This window comes from Schistocerca gregaria, chromosome 3, assembly GCF_023897955.1.
Source record: "Schistocerca gregaria isolate iqSchGreg1 chromosome 3, iqSchGreg1.2, whole genome shotgun sequence".
In the NCBI taxonomy this organism is placed as follows: domain Eukaryota; kingdom Metazoa; phylum Arthropoda; class Insecta; order Orthoptera; family Acrididae; genus Schistocerca; species Schistocerca gregaria.
In genome coordinates, this window is record NC_064922.1 from 528,121,483 (window position 1) to 528,140,363 (window position 18,881).

The following is an 18,881-nucleotide window of genomic DNA, read 5'->3' on the forward strand; positions in this document are numbered from 1 at the left end:
GTTGACCAGCAGCATTAGACGTACCTTGAACATGTTGGCGACGTCTGAGCGGACAAGACAGTGTTCAGTGGCTAGGGCGGCCAGCTTTTATAGGCAGACTGCAGGCGCGGTGGCAGCGGTGGACGCAACGTTGGCAAGTGATCAGCGCCTTACGTCACAGGGCTTCGCATCTCCACTCAACACAGGCGAGCTTCTCCTCGGGCGGCTTGCCGAGGACCAGCGTTAACCAATGGTAGTGCGTTGGTTCCATCCCAGAAACGAGAAAATAATCGCTATGTTTGCCATTGCCTGGTAGCGCATGGTGAGTTTTCAGCTCTCAGTTCATTACAGATTAGTGTTTTGTGAACTGCAACATTAGACAAGACCTCATGCTGGAATAATGTACAACTGTGGCCTCTGGTTGACATAGTCCCACCTCAGCTTTGTATATCAACAATGCTATGTTAGAATATGTCTTCACAAAGATAAACGTAAAGAAGTACTCAAATCAGGATGTACATACGCTCATTCAAGACAATTTAAATGCAACTGCATGTATTGTTTTTAATCATTTTAATCTACTATTGGAAGGGATGTCGTAGCACAAGGACAGTGGATTGTACAAGGAGAACTTGTCTTCTGTCTCTATTCATCTCATAGTCGAGTGGATGTTTGACCCTAAGTTTGCTTCCGCTATGAAAATTTTAGTGTAAATGATCAGAGGGTCGGCGGGACGAGGATTTGTTCCACACATTTTTGTACACTCTCTGTATCGTTCCACACAGTAACGGGGATGTCAACCTCGTCCCGTCTGTCCCCAGATCGGTCCGCCGCTGTGGTTGCCCCGGTTGCTGCCCGCAGTGGGGCTGAGCCCTCGCCTGTGGTTGATTGGGAGGTCGTTCCAAGGCGTGGCAGGCAGCGAAAGGCGTCCCCGGAGGCTGATCAGAAAGCCTCCCCGGTGCGTCTGACAAACCGGTTTCAGGCACTGTCTCTGGCTGAGCCAGATGCAGCCGCCTGCCCTGTTTCAGAGGATCATTCTCAGCCTTCAAGGTCCGGGCAATCGCAGAGCTTACTGGTAGATGGGAGCTCCAATGTTAGGCGCGTAATGGGGCCCCTTAGGGATACGGCGGCTAAGGAGGGGAAGAAATCCAGTGTGCACTCCGTGTGCATTCCGGGAGGAGTCATTCCTGATGTGGAAAGGGTCCTTCCGGATGCCATGAAGAGCACAGGGTGCAGCCAGCTGCAGGTGGTGGCACATGTCGGCACTAATGACGTGTGTCGCTTTGGATCTGAGGAAATTCTCTCTGGATTCCAGCGGCTATCTGATTTGGTGAAGGCTGCCGGTCTTGCTTACGAGATGAAGGCAGAGCTCACCATCTGCAGCATCGTTGACAGAACCGACTGCGGACCTTTGGTGCAGAGCCGGGTGGAGGGTCTGAATCAGAGGCTCAGACGGTTTTGCGACCGTATTGGCTGCATATTCCTAGACTTGCGCCATAGGGTGGTGGGGTTTCGGGTTCCGCTGAATAGGTCAGGAGTTCACTACACTCAGCTGGCGGCTACACGGGTAGCGGAGGCTGTGTGGCGTGGACTGGGCGGTTTTTTAGGTTAGAAGGCCTCGGGAAAGTGCGGGATGGGCTGCAATGTCAAAGGGTGCTTGGCAATTACAGGACGTGCTTGGATCAAGGAACAGTCGGAATTTTAGTTGTAAATTGTTGTAGTTGCGCTGGAAAAGTCCCTGAGCTTCAAGCGCTAATAGAAAGCACAGAAGCTGATATCGTTATAGGTACAGAAAGCTGGCTAAAGCCTGAAATAAGTTCTGCAGAAATTTTTACGAAGTCTCAGACGGTGTTCAGGAAAGATAGATTAGGCAGAATTGGTGGTGGAGTGTTTGTCTCTGTCAGTAGTGGTTTATCTTGTAGTGAAGTCGAAGTAGATACTCCGTGCGAATTGGTGTGGGTGGAGGTTATACTTAACAGACGAATTAAGTTAATAATTGGCTCCTTCTACCGACCCCCAGACTCCGATGATACAGTTGCGGAACAGTTCAGAGAAAGTTTGAGTCTCGTAACAAATAAATACCAAACTCATACGGTTATAGTTGGTGGGGACTTCAACCTACCCTCGGTATGTTGGCAAAAATACTTGTTCAAAACCGGTGGTAGGCAGAAAACGTCTTCCGAGATTGTCGTAAATGCATTCTCCGAAAATTATTTCGAGCAGTTAGTCCACGAACCCACGCGAATTGTAAATGGTTGCGAAAACACACTTGACCTCTTGGCCACAAACAATCCAGAGCTGATAGAGAGCATCATGACTGATACAGGGATTAGTGATCACAAGGTCATTGTAGCTAGGCTCAATACTATTTCTTCCAAACCCATCAGAAACAAACGCAAAATAATTTTATTTAAAAAAGTGGATAAAGTGCCACTAGAAGCCTTCCTAAAAGACAATTTCAATTCCCTCCGAACTGACTATACGAATGTAGACGAGATGTGGCTCAAATTCAAAGATATAGTAGCAACAGCAATTGAGATATTCATACCTCATAAATTGGTAAGAGATGGAACGGATCCCCCGTGGTACACAAAAAAGGTCCGAACGCTGTTGCAGAGGCAACGGAAAAAGCATGCGAAGTTCAGAAGAACGCGAAATCCTGAAGATGGGCTAAAATTTACAGACGCGCGAAATTTGGCACGTACTTCGATGCGAGATGCCTTTAATAGGTTCCACAACGAAACATTGTCTCGAAATTTGGTAGAAAATCCGAAGAAATTCTGGTCGTATGTAAAGTACACAAGCGGCAAGACGCAGTCAATACCTTCGCTGCGCAGTGCCGATGGCACTGTTATCGACGACTGTGCCCCTAAAGCGGAGTTATTGAACGCAGTTTTCCGAAATTCCTTCATCAGGGAAGACGAATGGAATATTCCAGAATTTGAAACACGAACATCTGCTAGCATGAGTTTCTTAGAAGTAGATACCTTAGGGGTTGCGAAGCAACTCAAATCGCTTGATACGGGCAAGTCTTCAGGTCCAGATTGTATACCGATTAGGTTCCTTTCAGATTACGCTGATACTATAGCTCCCTACTTAGCACTCATATACAACCGCTCGCTCACCGATAGATCTGTACCTACAGATTGGAAAATTGCGCAGGTCGCACCAGTGTTCAAGAAGGGTAGTAGGAGTAATCCATTTAACTACAGACCTATATCATTGACGTCGGTTTGCAGTAGGGTTTTGGAGCATATACTGTATTCAAACATTATGAATCACCTCGAAGGGAACGATCTATTGACACGTAATCAGCATGGGTTCAGAAAACATCGCTCTTGTGCAACGCAGCTAGCTCTTTATTCGCACGAAGTAATGGCCGCTATCGACAGGGGATCTCAAGTTGATTCCGTATTTCTAGATTTCCGGAAAGCTTTTGACACCGTTCCTCACAAGCGACTTCTAATCAAGCTGCGGAGCTATGGGGTATCGTCTCAGTTGTGCGACGTGATTCGTGATTTCCTGTCAGGAAGGTCGCAGTTCGTAGTAATAGACGGCAAATCATCGAGTAAAACTGAAGTGATAGCAGGTGTTCCCCAGGGAAGCGTCCTGGGACCTCTACTGTTCCTGATCTATATAAATGACCTGGGTGACAATCTGAGCAGTTCTCTTAGACTGTTCGCAGATGATGCTGTAATTTACCGTCTAGTAAGGTCATCCGAAGACCAGTATCAGCTGCAAAGCGATTTAGAAAAGATTGCTGTATGGTGTGTCAGGTGGCAGTTGACGCTAAATAACGAAAAGTGTGAGATGATCCACATGAGTTCCAAAAGAAATCCGTTGGAATTCGATTACTCGATAAATAGTACAATTCTCAAGGCTGTCAACTCAACTAACTACCCGGGTGTTATAATTACTAACAACTTCTGTTGGAAAGACCACATAGATAATTTTGTGAGGAAGGCGAGCCAAAGGTTGCGTTTTATTATCAGGACACTTAGAAGACGCAACAAGTCCACTAAAGAGACATTTTACACTACACTGGTTCGTCCTCTGTTACAATATTTCTGCACGGTGTGTGACCCTTTCCAAGTGGGATTGATGGAGGACATCGAGAGGGTGCAAAGAAGGGCAGCTCGTTTTGTATTATCACGTTATAGGGGAGAGAGTGTGGCAGATATGATACACGAGTTGGGATGGAAGTCATTACAGCATAGACGTTTTTCGTCGCGGCGAGACCTTTTTACGAAATTTCAGTCACCAACTTTCTCTTCCGAATGCGAAAATATTTTGTTGAGCCCAACCTACATAGGTAGGAATGATCATCAAAATAAAATAAGAGAAATCAGAGCTCGAACAGAAAGGTTTAGGTGTTCGTTTTTCCCGCTCGCTGTTCGGGAGTGGAATAGTAGAGAGATAGTATGATTGTGGTTCGATGAACCCTCTGCCAAGCACTTAAATGTGAATTGCAGAGTAGTCATGTAGATGTCATGTAGATGTAGATGTTTCCTTTTCTATTCCTTTGATTATTCTCTCCATTCACTTTTTGTCTTCAGGTGCAAAAGTCATTAAATGTTTCTATGGCGTAACTTCTTTCATAACGTGAATTAACCATCATATTGTTGAAACCAGGACTGATTCTCAAGCAAATTGGATACTTTTTAATATCATAAAAAGGTAGAGAATAATATTTATCAAATTAACTAGCCTCCTTCAACGTCTAACGGGTTTTAAATGCTAAATTCTTCGTCTAGGGACGATAAAGTAGTTTCCTGAGATGAAAAAAAAAATCTACCTTGATTTCTCATTCAACTCTTGTTTTCTTACTTTCGGCCCAGTCAAATTGTAACTGCAGAAACATTTATGACAGCCTTTATATGTCTTTTTTGGGGAGCTTAATCTGCATTACATGTTTACTGACATGTTGGAAGTTGTCTACGCAACGAACAACGCAAAAACATCAATATTCTCACCTTTTTTCAGTTTTTCGGTTGTGTATCTAAAGCTGCAGGATGGGGCACGATAAGGCACTTCACTTGTTCCATGAATAAAACATTTGTTGTTGACAACATTTGTAATTTATTGATATAGAAGTGAAGCATACAGCTTGGAGATACAACCTAATGAATCACATGTTCAATATGACTGCGGTTTTGGTTTACAATTTCTTCAACTCGCATTTGTGACGACTCTCTGACACAAACCTTCCGGAACGGCGCGGTATAACTACACAATAATGACCCTAAGTTGCACTGCATTTTCAGTTTTTCTATGGTTCACCTTCTCTTTAAGAAACCCCCCAAAAGAAGAAGTCAAATGGGTTAATGTCCGGTCTGTGGGGCTGCCACATTCCTTCTCCTGCATAACGTTCTGAAAATCTGTTTAGCAATAACCTAAGGCCAAGTCTTTCGTGAAGAAAATCAACCACAACATTGGCGTGTATGGAGGCGTGCTCCATCCTGCATGAACCATTGTGTCTGCAATGGAAGACATGAGGCCATGAGTTGACGAAAGAACTGGTTTCGCAGCATTTGTAAATAGCGTTCACCGGTGACTGTAGCATCGAAGAAGAACGGACCGATGATTCCATGGCTTGACATGGCACACTTTATCACTTTAGGAGTCTTCCGTGTTTATTATTTGCGGAGGTTATCAGGAGAAAGAAAACTGGCGTTCTACGGATCGGAGCGTGGAATGTGAGATCCCTTAATCGAGCAGGTAGGTTAGAAAATTTAAAAAGGGAAATGGATAGGTTAAAGTTAGATATAGTGGGAATTAGTGAAGTTCGGTGACAGGAGGAACAAGACTTCTGGTCAGGTGACTACAGGGTAGTAGGAAAAGAGAGAGAAGTAAACGTAGTAGGTGAATATGCATTGGGGCTAAGAAATGATAGAGGAAGTTGCTTGGTAGAATTTTGCACAGAGAACAACTTAATCATAGCTAACACTTGGTTCAAGACTCATAAAAGAAGGTTGTATACATGGAAGAAGCCTGGAGATACTGACATATTTCAGACAGATAATATAACGGTAAGACAGAGATTTAGGAACCAGGTTTTAAATTGTAAGACATTTCCAGGGGCAGATGTGGACTCTGACCACAATCTATTGGTTATGAACTGTAGATTAAAACTGAAGAAACTGCAAAAAGGTGGGAATTTAAGGAGATGGGACCTGGATAAACTGACTAAACCAGAGGTTTTACAGAGTTTCAGGGAGAGTGTAAGGGAACAAATGGCAGGAATGGGGAAAGAAATACAGTAGAAGAAGAATGGGTAGCTTTGAGGGATGAAGTAGTTGAGGCTGCAGAGGATCAAGTAGGTAAAAAGACGAGGGCTCGTAAAAATCCTTGGGTGACAGAAGAAATATTGAATTTAATTGATGAAAGGAGAAAATATACAAATGCAGTAAATGAAGCAGGCAAAAGAATACAGACGGCTCAAAAATGAGATCGACAGGAAGTGCAAAATGGCTAAGCAGAGATGGCTAGAGGACAAATGTAAGGATGTAGAGGCTTATCTCACTAGCGGTAAGACAGATACTGCTACAGGAAAATTAAAGAGAACTTTGGAGATAGGAGAACCACTTGTATGAACATCAAGAGCTCGGATAGAAACCCAGTTCTAAGCAAAGAAGATAAAGCAGAAAGGTGGAAGGAGTATATAGAGGGTCTATACAAGGGCGATATACTTGAGGACAATATTATGGAATTGGAAGAGGATGTAAATGAAGATGAAATGAGAGATACGATATTGCGTGTAGAGTTTGACAGAGCACTGAAAGACCTGAGTCGAAACAAGGCCCCCGGAGTAGACAACATTCCATTGGAACTACTGACGGCCTGGGGAGAGCCAGTCCTTACAAAACTCTACCATCTGGTGAGCAAGATGTATGAGACAGGCGAAATACCCTCAGACTTCAAGAAGAATATAATAATTCCGATCCCAAAGAAAGCAGGTGCTGACAGATGTGAAAATTACCGAACTATCAGTCTAATAAGTCACGGATGCAAAATACTAAAACAAATTCTTTACAGACGAATGGAAAAACTAGTAGAAGCTGACCTCGGGGAAGATCAGTTTGGCTTCCGTAGAAATGTTGGAAACGTGAGGCAATACTGACCCTACGTCTTATCTTAGAAGCTAGATTAAGGAAAGACAAACCTACGTTTCTAGCATTTGTAGACTTAGAGAGAGCTTTTGACAATGTCGACTGGAATACTCTCTTTCAAAATCTGAAGGGGGCAGGCGTAAAATACAGGGAGCGAAAGACTATTTACAATTTGTAAAGAAACCAGATGGCAGTTATAAGAGTCGAAGGACATGAAAGGGAAGCAGTGGTTGGGAAGGGAGTGAGACAGGGTTGTAGTCTCTCCCCGATGTTATTCAATCTGTATATTGAGCAAGGAGTAAAGGAAACAAAAGAAAAATTTGGAGTAGGTATTAAAATCCATGGAGAACAAATAAAAACTTTGAGGTTCGCCGACGACATCATAATTCTGTCAGAGACAGCAAAGGACTTGGAAGAGCAGTTGAACGGAATGGATAGTGTCTTGAAAGGAGGATATAAGATGAACATCAACAAAAGCAAAACGAGGATAATGGAATGTAGTCGAATTAAGTAGGGTGATGTTGAGGGTATTAGATTAGGAAATGAGACACTTAAAGTAGTAAAGGAGTTTGGCTATTTGGGGAGCAAAATAACTGATGATGGTCGAAGTAGAGAGGATATAAAATGTAGACTGGCAATGGCAAGATAAGCGTTTCTGAAAAATAGAAATTTGTTAACATCGAGTATAGATTTAAGTGTCAGGAAGTCATTTCTAAAAGTATTTGTATGGAGTGTAGCCATGTATGGAAGTGAAACATGGACGATAAATGGATTGGACATGAAGTGAATAGAAGCTTTCGAAATGTGGTGCTACAGAAGAATGCTGAAGATTGAATGGGTAGATCACATAACTAATGAAGAAGTGTTGAAGAGGATTGGGGAGAAGAGAAGTTTGTGGCACAACTTGACCAGAAGAAGGGATCGGTTGGTAGGACATGTTCTGAGGCATCAATGGATCATCAATTTAGTATTGGAGGGCACCGTGGAGGGTAAAAATAGTAGAGGGAGACCAAGAGATGAATACAGTAAGCAGATTCAGAAGGACGTAGGTTGCAGTAGGTACTGGGAGATGAAGAAGCTTGCACAGGATAGAGTAGCATGGAGAGCTGCATCAAACCAGTCTCAGGACTGAAAACCACAACAACAGGTTCACGTGCCCAGAATCTAACGTTCTGTTTGTTCACAACACCGTTCACTTAAAAATAAACTTTCCCACCTTGCAAACTGCAGTCTCCGCTCCTTATCTTTCGCTGTAAGCTTATGCGCCACAGTCATCTTGTATGGCTATAAGCGAAGGTCGGATTGAATATTTCTCTATTTCTCTGTACAGATCGTCGTGAAATACCCACCTCGGCACTGGATCTTCTTCTTGATTTACTCGGACTACTAGTCAAAGCCACTCCAACTGGTTCAATGTTTTGCAGAGAACGTACGGTACATGCATGTTGCCGCGGAGACACCAAAACAGATCCAGTACCTCCAAATGTTTGATGTAATCTGCGTACTGTCTGTCGCCTGGGTGCCCACCGTCTACCGAAATGAGCACGAAAGCTTGTCTGTGTCAATGTAACGCTGTTCATCGCCGCGAACAGTAACACAATATTCGTTTTTTGTGCGACGGTCAACCATCCTTTGTCTGTCATCGCGGCAAAGTGAAATGGCGGACTCACAACGGAAGGGATGAACTCGCAACGACATCTGGCGTAATTTCCATGAACGGCACGAAACTGAGTGCACAATTTGAAAGCTATTGCCCCAGTAGTATACTTGTAGGATCAAAATTCAATCGGGTGACTTATCGTGCCCCCCCCCCCCCCCATGTGTTATCCGAGATGACCACTCAAAAAAATGGTTCAAATGGCTCTGAGCACTATGGGACTCAACTGCTGTGGTCATCAGTCCCCTAGAACTTAGAACTACTTAAATCTAACTAACCTAAGGTCATCACACACACCCATACCCGAGGCAGGATTCGAAACTGCGACCGGAGCAGCAGCGCGGCTCCGGACTGGAGCGCCTAGAACCGCACGGCCACCGCGGCCGGCTGATGACCACTCACAAAAAATAAACGTAGACATAATTTCCTACGACAGGCATTAATAGGGTTTGCTATTCTGATGAGCGGTATCGGTGGTGGATGCGCTGAACAGTAGTGATATCTTTGCCCTTCTGCGAGAACATCAGAAGGTATCAGTTCATGCAATATTTTGTTGACTTTTGCATCTTTAGTAATCAATATTTCTCCATCATAATATTTATCATTCAATTCAATTTTTTCAGTTGAAGAACAGCAACATCTCACTGCTCAGCCTGGACCATGAACAGCCCCTGACGCTTTGCTTGAACATGACATTGCCGAGTACCATTGACGTGGACTTTACACGGCCCAAGATACATTGCCTGGGCCATCAACAGTTAAACGGAGAAAATTAAGAAAAGTGCGCACATTACATCAGTAGAGATGCATAGTACATTGGTCAATTTATTGCCACGAGTTTTAGACATATCATCTGGAAACTCTAATTACGTCATCCATATTCAATAATGATGGTAATGTACAATGTTTTATATTGCCTACGTAGTAATACGTTAACAGCAACCAGAGAAGGAACTGCAGTGTGGTCCTCCTCTGTGAAACAGCTTTGGAAAAAGGTGTTTAGTATTTCAGCTTTACGCGTGTCACCCTCTGTTTCAATGCCGTAATCATCCCGTAGTATCTGGATATACTGTTTCGAGGCACTTACTGATTTAACGTAAGATCAGAACTTCCTAGGATTTTCTGTCAAGTCGGTACATAGAATTTTACTTTCGAATTCACTGAACGCTTCACGCATAGCCCTCCTTACGCTAACTTTGACATCGTTTAGCTTCTGTTTGTCTGAGTGGTTTTGGCTGCGTTTAAACTTGCAGTGAAGCTATCTTTGCTTTCGCAGTAGTTTCCTAACTTTGTTGTTGAACCACGGTGGGATTTTCCCGTCCCTCACAGGGAGCACTCAACAGCCGTCTGACAGTCGGGCCAGATCTGGAATGCAGTCAGACTTTGTGTCACCCATTTAGTTAGGACGAGAGAAATCTTTTATCATGCTGCACTTTATGCAGCGCAGCGGTGTGAACATAGTCCACATAGCCCCATACCCCCACCCCCTACATACTTGTTGCCTTTTTGCCTTTAAACTGAGCCATCACGATTTTAAACTCAAGCATAAAAATAGCAACAGAGTATGAATGTTTTGAGTGGGATATACCCTCGCTGGTTCCTGTAATACTCACTACGACGTAATAAAGTGTTCACCATCTGGCACTTAGGGGAATCCTTCAAATAGTTCAAATGGCTCTGAGCACTATGGGACTTAACTGCTGTGGTCATCAGTCCCCTAGAACTAATAACTACTTAAACCTCACTAACCTAAGGACATCACACACATTCATGCCCGAGGCAGGATTCGAACCTACGACTGTAGCGGTGGCGTGGTTCCAGACTGAATCACCTAGAACCGCTCGGCCACACCAGCCGGCGGAATTCCTTCTTTGAATTCTATACAAATTTCATCTAATCATGTCTCCCACAATAAACTGATGGAAGTGGAAACTCTTGCACTATGTGTAATGTGAGAGACTCGTCGTGTTATTGAAAGTGGCGATTGGCAGATCATACCTGAGTGGTGCCAGGGATCTAGGCTCGTCTACGCACGATCCAATGTTGGTGAATTTTGTTTAGCATGCTGGGATTACACCGGCATTGCAAGTGGCAGCGACCGTTTACCCAGCAACATGGTATCAGTGCCTTGACGGAAAATTATGTTCACTACAGTCAGTTCAAAATTACTTTGGGACTGACAGTGGGACAGGATCAGGGAGCAGAAATGTCACTTGTCACACGGACCACGCACCTAATCTTACGTTTTATTCATTTTCCATGGTGTTGTTGTTGTTGTCTTCAGTCCTGAGACTGGTTTGACGCAGCTCTCCATGCTACTCTATCCTTTGCACGCTCCTACATCTCCCAGTACCTACTGCAACCTACATCCTTCTGAATCTGTTTAGTGTATTCATCTCTTGGTATCCCTCTACGATTTTTACCCTCCACGCTGCCCACCAATACTAAATTGGTGATCCCTTGATGCCTCAGAATACGTCCTACCAACCGATCCGACCTTCTAGTTGAGCTGTGCCACAAACTTCTCCCCAATCCTATTCAATAACTCCTCATTAGTTATATGATCTACCCATCTAATCTTCAGCATTCTTCGGCAGCACCACATTTCGAAAGTTTCTATTCTCTTCTTTTCCAAACTAGCTATCGTCCATATTTAACTCCCAGACATGGCTACGCTCCATACAAGTACTTTCAGAAACAACTTCCTGACACTTAAATCTATACTCAATGTTAACAAATTTCTCTTCTTCAGAAACTCTTTTCTTGCCATTGCCAATCTACATTTTATATCCTCTCTACTTCGAACATCATCAGTTATTTTGCTCTCCAAATAGCCAAACTCCTTTACTACTTTAAGTGTCTCATTTCCTAATCTAGTTCCCTCAGCATCACCTGACTTAATTGGACTACATTCCATTATACACGTTTTGCTTTTGTTGATGGTCATCTTATATCATCCTTTCAATACACTGTCCATTCCGTTCAACTGCTCTTCCAAGTCCTTTGCTGTCTCTGACAGAATTACAGAGTCATCGGCGAACCTAAAAGTTTTTTTTTTCTTCTCCATGGATTTTAATACCTATTCCGAATTTTTCTTTTGTTTGCTTCACTGCTTGCTCAATATAGAGATTTAGTAACATCGGGGAAAGACTACAACCCTGTCTCACCCCCTTCCCAACCACTGCTTACCTTTCGTGCCCCTCGACTCTTATACCTGCCATCTAGTTTCTGTACAAATTGTAAATAGCCTTTCGCCGTATTTTACCCCTGCCACCTTCAGAATTTGAAAGAGAGTATTCCAGTAAACATTGTCAAAAGCTTTCTCTAAGTCTACAAATGCTAGAAACGTAGGTTTGCCTTTCCTTAATCTAGCTTCTAAGATAAGTCGTAGGGTCAGTATTGCCTCACGTGTTCCAACATTACTACGGAATCCAAACTGATCTTCCTCAAGGTCAGCTTCTACCAGTTTTTCCATTCGTGTGTAGAGAATACGCGTTAGTATTTTGCATCCGTGACTTATTAGACTGATAGTTCGGTAATTTTCACATCAGTCAGCACCTGCTTTCTTTGAGATCGGAGTTATTATATTCTTCTTGAAGTCTGAGGGATTTCCCCTGTCTCGTCTTGCTCACCAGATGGTAGAGTTTTAACAGGACTGGCTCTCCCAAGGCCGTCAGTAGTTCTAACGGGATGTTGTCTACTCCCAGGGCCTTGTTTCGACTCAGGTCTTTCAATGCTCTGTCAAACTCTTCACGCAGTATCGTATCTCCCATTTCATCTTCTTCTATATCCTCTTCCATTTCCATAATATTGTCTTCAAGCACATTGCCCTTGCATACGCCCTCTATATACTCCCTCCACCATTCTGCTTTCCCTTCTTTGCTTAGAACTGGGTTTCCATCTGAGCTCTTGATATTCATACAAGTGGTTCTGTGTTCTCCAAAGTTCTCTTTAATTTTCCTGTAGCAGTATCTATCTTACCGCTAGTGAGATAAGCCTCTACATCCTTACATTTGTCCTCTAGCCATCTCTGCTTAGCCATTTTGCACTTCCTGTCGATCTCATTTTTGAGACGTCTGTATTCCTTTTTGCCTTCATCATTTACTGCATTTTTACATTTTCTCCTTTCATCAGTTAAATCCAGTATTTCTTCTGTTATCCAAGGATTTCTACTAGCCCTCGTCTTTTTACCTGCTAGGTCCTCTGCTGCCTTCACTACTTCATCTCTCAAAGCTACCCATTCGTGTTAATTTTTCCCTTATGCTCTCCCTGAAACTCTGTATAACCTCTGGTTCTTTCAGTTTATCAATGTCCCATCTCCTTAAATTCCCACCTTTTTGCAGTTTCTTCAGATTTAATCTACAGTTCATAACCAATACATTGTGGTCAGAGTCCACATCTGCCCCTGCAAACGTCTTACAATTTAAAACCTCGTTGCTAAATCTCTGTCTTACCATTATGTAACCTATCTTAAAATTGTCAGTATCTCCAGGCTTCTTCCATGTATACAACCTTCTTTTATGATTCTTGAGCCAAGTGTTAGCTATGATTAAGTTGTGCTCTGCGCAAAATTCTATCAGGCGGCTTCCTCTTTCATTTCTTAGCCCCAATCCATATTCACATACTACGTTTCCTTCTCTCCCTTTTCCTGCTACCGAATTCCAGTCACCCATGACTATTAAATTTTCGTCTGCCTTTCACTATCTGAATAATTTCTTTTATTTCATCATACATTTCTTCAATTACTTCGTCATCTGCAGAGCTAGTTGGCATATAAACTTGTACTACTGTAGTAGGCGTGGGCTTCGTGTCTATCTTGGCCACAATAATGCGTTCACTATGCTATTTGTAGTAGCTTACACACACTCCTGCCCGAGGCAGGATTCGAACCTGCGACCGTAACGGTCGCGCGGTTCCAGACTGAAGCGCCTAGAACCACTCGGCCACACTGACCGGCAAATCTTAAGAATGCACCATATTTTCATATACTCTAAACCGGAAATCTGTCAATGTTTTCTAACACGAGACCATTTCAGTTGTATGTGACGCAGAGTGATAGGCTCGCTTGTCCAGTAGTAACCGGTCTCTCACATTAATTCTTCTAGACATACTGATCACTAGGTTTATAATTAATCTAGGTTTATAATGAATCTTTTATTAAGTTTTCCTATATACCTACTTGTGTCTAACATATAAAATAGGATTTTTCAGGATTTTAGGAGTAGAAAATCTCATCTCAAATAAGTTAACTGGTATGGCGAGGAAGAACACGGTATACAGAACACAGCCTTAGTAGTGCTGTAATTATGTTGTAATCAGTAATATTGATTTTCTATGACATAGATTGAAATTATGAGATGAAATACATTTGTAAAAGAAATTGAAAATACACTGTCTCCAACATACATTTTGCGTAAAGACCACGAAGATTACATACAAGAAATTAGTGCTCATACAGAGGCATATAGACAGTCGTTCTTCCCTCGCTCTATCTGCGAGTGGAACAGTATAGGAAATGAATAGTAGCAGTACATGGTGCCCTCGACCACGTACCATACAGTGACTTTCTGATTACCTGTGTAGATATAGATAACTTTTTCTAAATGATACTTGCCCTTAAGACTTGGTTTTTGGGTTGGCAGAAGTTCTGAATATGGACTGCGCCGGAAATGCGTCAATACAAACAATTGTGAACGACAAGTCTTACGTTCATTGCTAGCGACTAATTTAGCCTTGATGTAATAACTTCTCTCAAGTTTAGTACTTGGTCGCATGTCTCCTGTGAGACACTGTGCTGCGTGTTAAATTCTTGGACATTATAACAGACATCCAACTCGTATCTCTGTAGTGCTTGTATTCGAAACTGAGTGAATGTTCAGTAGCCGATAGAGATAGTTCTTTGCTCCAGGAATACTGAAATATCATCATCGAATTTAACTTTCAAATCTGGATGCTTTTGACACACTTGGAGAAAGAAACACAGTGTATTCTTCTTCTTCTTCTTTTTAATCTAGCTACACCCCTGACGACCAAAATGCTACGCTATGAAGACATTATACAAGAAACGTCAACTTGGAATGAAGTGTACAACATGCTTGGATATGCAAGTGATTAGCATTTCATCGCAGCACCACAACGCAAGTACAAATAACGGCATCTACAATCTGTACATAAAGAGAAATTACATAGTTGGTTCCTCAATCAGAAACCGCATTTGTATATTCGTAATTTCCCAGAAGATCTTCTTACGTCTCGTGTAAGGACAAAGGACAACCAGCACGTCTCAGAATTCGACATAATTTCTGAAGAAATCGGTAGAAATTTGCACTCAAGAAAGATTCAACCAGCTTACTTTATACCCAAAAGTGTGGTTCAGGTTTTTAGACATAGTGAACAGATTATTTCCGATAAATTTAAAAGGATTAGCTTATATTGCACCTGATGTGATGACTGCGCAGTGAGATGTATAGGCCAGACGGGTAGCAATTTTGATGTACGATTTAAGGAGCACCTGCAGCTGAGAAATTCTAATTGGCCTTAAGTTCGCAGCTGTTAGAAGACAGACTATAGCTATCATTTCCCAACTGTATTCAGGTCCTACATAGGGCAAAAAAGGGCAGTATGTTCTTGAGGATATAGAAATTATGCGTTCTCTGAAAAAGTTCCCTGAACGTCCCTTCAATGGGCAAGCTGAGAGACATGGCGGTTTATTGAGAACTTTAGACTTCATCAGCGCTCAATTATTGTTCATGCCCACGGTGAGTTGCGTCCTGCTTTTTCTCGTTTCGTTATGTTTTATTACGTTGTATCATCCCGTTGTGGTGATTAGATACTTTAAGGGCAAAATCTTGTTATTCACTTTCATCTAACCCCCTCTATGACCTTCGGTTTATTCAAACTTCGCTTTGGTGCTATTTTAGAATACTTCATCTTGTTAGTGATGCTCCATACTTTTTAATTAAATTCAAATTACGCGTGATTCATGTTCAGGGCATCACGGCTACACCCTAGCATTTATTAGATCTCTACGTATCGCTACATATCATGTTTTATGACCTTTAAGTAGTTGCTTTCTTCTGTAGCAATTAACGCGATGTTTTTCCCTCGGCTACCATTTGCATCATTGGCACTAATAACAGTTTTTACGAATTTACACTTTTTTTTGCATTTTCTTATAAAACGGGAAAAAGACGCGTTGCAAGGAATTGCCTAGACTTCGTATCAGTTCAGATATCACTCCTCGTCTAGTTATTCGCAGATGCGCATGCGCACGGCGCATGACTGCTCTGTCCATGTCGTGAGCTGGTACTGCTGCAACTGCGTTCCGCTTACTACACGATTCGGTGACCGCGTTGCTGTAGATAAGTTCAGCCTCCTGCTATCTGCCCCCGCTATGTGTTGCTTTCTGCCGATTAGGTGTGTAAGTAAGAGATAATATTCATTCGCGTTATTTACTTCATGTCTTTCGCGTATTAAGCTTTAAAATAGCTTTAGGACGGATATTTTTGGGGAATTAACTACTCTTTCAAACTGAATAACTGTTTTAATCCATCTTCGTTTGTTACGCAGTTTTTGGATTATTTGATTATCATTTGACACATAGGAACCTTGTTAGCTCACCAGATACTGTCACTCCGGGTGAGTGGTGTTTATTAGTAGTAGTATCTGATAGAGTATTATTAGGATTCCTTTCTTTTTATTAGTTTCCTCCTTTATAGGTATCACGGGAATATTCCATGTTATTTATTTTCGACGTTCACTACTTAACCAAAATTTGGTGTGACGGAGCGGTTCCAGGCGCTTTCACTCTGGAACCGCACGACCGCTTCGATCGCAGGTTCGAATCCTGCCTCGGGCATGGATGTGTGTGATGTCCTTAGGTTAGTTAGGTCTAAGTAGTTCTATGTCTATGGGAGTGATGACCTCAGATGTTAAGTCCCATAGTGCTTAGAGCCATTTGCACCATTTGAAAACTTGCTGGCTGTGAATACTGGATAATACCATTCTCTTTTTTTACATCTGGTCAAGACTTGATTTTGTGGGTATGTTCATTCTGTACATAAAATTTCATTTTAATTATGTTTTCTTTCTACCTTAAGTGAGTGTTTGTCTGTTAGTTTGTACAGACTGATCCTGATGATGGAGCTAAAATGCTGCGAAACTGGTTGCGCCTACAAATAAAGGACTTACAGCTAAAGTATTCTTATATTTGCGGGATTCATTATTTATTCTTTCACATTTAATTATTTTCGTCCGTACTTTATGGGACAGGTATGTCATATGCAAATCAGAACATAAATGATGTATGCAAGATCATAAGCAACGTCAATACTGCAGAAAAACCGAAATGCCTTATGTTATTAAAATACTAGAACCTTATACGCATAAATCCAAACGTTAGTAAGGAATTCTTGATGAGAAAAGTTAATTTTCCACCTGCTACATTTCCAGAACTTTACTCGTACACTTCTACGAAATTCTGCCATTTCGTAGAAGCAAGATGAGCGGTACTTCCATATACACTGGCTCTGAATAGTTGAATTTCACTGATACGAAAGTTCAAAGCTTGTTTTTCCTACTTAAGTCTTTAAAAATTGAATTACAATAGATTATGTCGTTGTATGTCTCCTAAGGGGACGCTGCATCTTCCGTTTTCCTCGTGTCACGTTTACGTTATGTAATGGCTGTTGATTAAACGATGCCTTTCAAATATTGTTGAGCCGCAAATATTATTCCTCCTTAGCCACACTCGCAGATAAAGAAGCATTTTTTCATTGATATAACATCTGCCGAGTGACGAGGATCCTGTTGTTAGGGCAGAATGTTGTTTTCGTTTAATGCATAATATTTGAGAAACCTTAAATAGGTATACATAAGACAGTATAAGAAGTGTAGTCGGCTAAGTAACAAAGAGATACTGAATCGAGTTATGTAGAAGAGAAATATCTGGCAAAACATGACTAAAGGAACGGATAGATTTATGAGACACATCCCAAGGCATTCAAGAATAGTTTGATAATGAAGTTTGGCTTCAGTAAGTTGGTTCAGAAGGCGGTAGGTTGCAATAGCTATGCAGACATGAAGAGGCTTAGACAGGATAGATTAACGCAGAAGAATGACAACAGCAACAATAAAGTAGTTACTGCTACCACTCCTGAGCGACGTTGGAGAGGTTTTTAGCAAGACTAAACGTAATGATTTACCCCTCTTCATTTATTTTCTGACAGTTTTTAGGATTCCCGCAACACATAGATGTGAGCTGAGGCGTACGAACAGTCGGCGTGATACACGTGGCTCCTCCAGGGAGTGGTTGGCAGCTGCACTGGCGACCCCAGCAAATCAAGTGACCCCATCTATGGTGGCTGTGCAGGCTCAAAGGACAGCTGTTTCTCCCAAGGTTGGTGGAAGTTAACAAAATATTTTGCCTTTTGTTTGGACAGTCCTTGTTGACACTCCTACGAACAGGAAAACTTCATTCATGATGTGGTCGTGGTTACATCCAATCAAGGTAGCTCCTATCACCTATCAGTCATGTCTCTACGGCAACCCTTCTTACTGCGCTGATTCTGTACCACTGACTGGCAACTACACACTGCCTGCTACGGCTTATGTTAGCGGTGGATTGTCACATAATTAACACTAGCTCTATACTATCAACAGTGCTCAAAAGTGACAAGTGTCCTCCTTTAAGGATTGAAAAAAATTTGTTCGTTGAGGTTACTTTAAGTAGCACTATAATGTCTCTTTTTCATCTAAGTCTACTTCTACCTGATAACTCTGCAGTTCACAGTTAACTGCCTGGCAGAGGTTTCATCGAACCACCTTCAAGCCATTTCTCTAACGTTCCACTCTTGAACGGCGCAAGGATTCTAGAGCACTTAAATAATACTATGTGAGCTCTCACTTCTCTTATTTTCTCACGATGTTTGTTTCTCCTATGAAGATGGACGCCAACAGAATATTATCGCAACCCCTGAGGAGAAAGATGGTTCTTGAAATTTTTAAAAGAAGATCCTGACGCAAAAAAAACGCCTTTGGTTTAACGATTGCCATCCCAATTCACGTATCATGTCCGTGGCACTCCCTCCACTATTTCGCTATAATCCAAAACGAGCTGCCCTTCTTTGAACTACTTT

The 18,881-nt window shown here is 42.2% G+C and overlaps 1 protein-coding gene across 3 annotated transcripts in view; it reads right to left on the bottom strand.

The window, feature by feature from the left end:
• The window catches only part of LOC126355153 (cuticle protein 16.5-like), a 170,560-nt gene that overhangs the window by 99,900 nt on the left and 51,779 nt on the right, over positions 1–18,881 (bottom strand). Inside the window, exon 1 of one of the 3 annotated variants that reach the window (XM_050005355.1) lies at positions 25–37. The exons of 1 other annotated variant lie outside the window; for it this stretch is intronic. In XM_050005355.1, coding sequence (XP_049861312.1) covers positions 25–33 — 9 coding nt within the window. In that variant the 5' untranslated portion in view covers positions 34–37. Of the gene's footprint in view, positions 1–24; positions 44–18,881 lie in introns of those variants that run through there. One more of the 3 variants, XM_050005357.1, reaches the window with a different exon arrangement.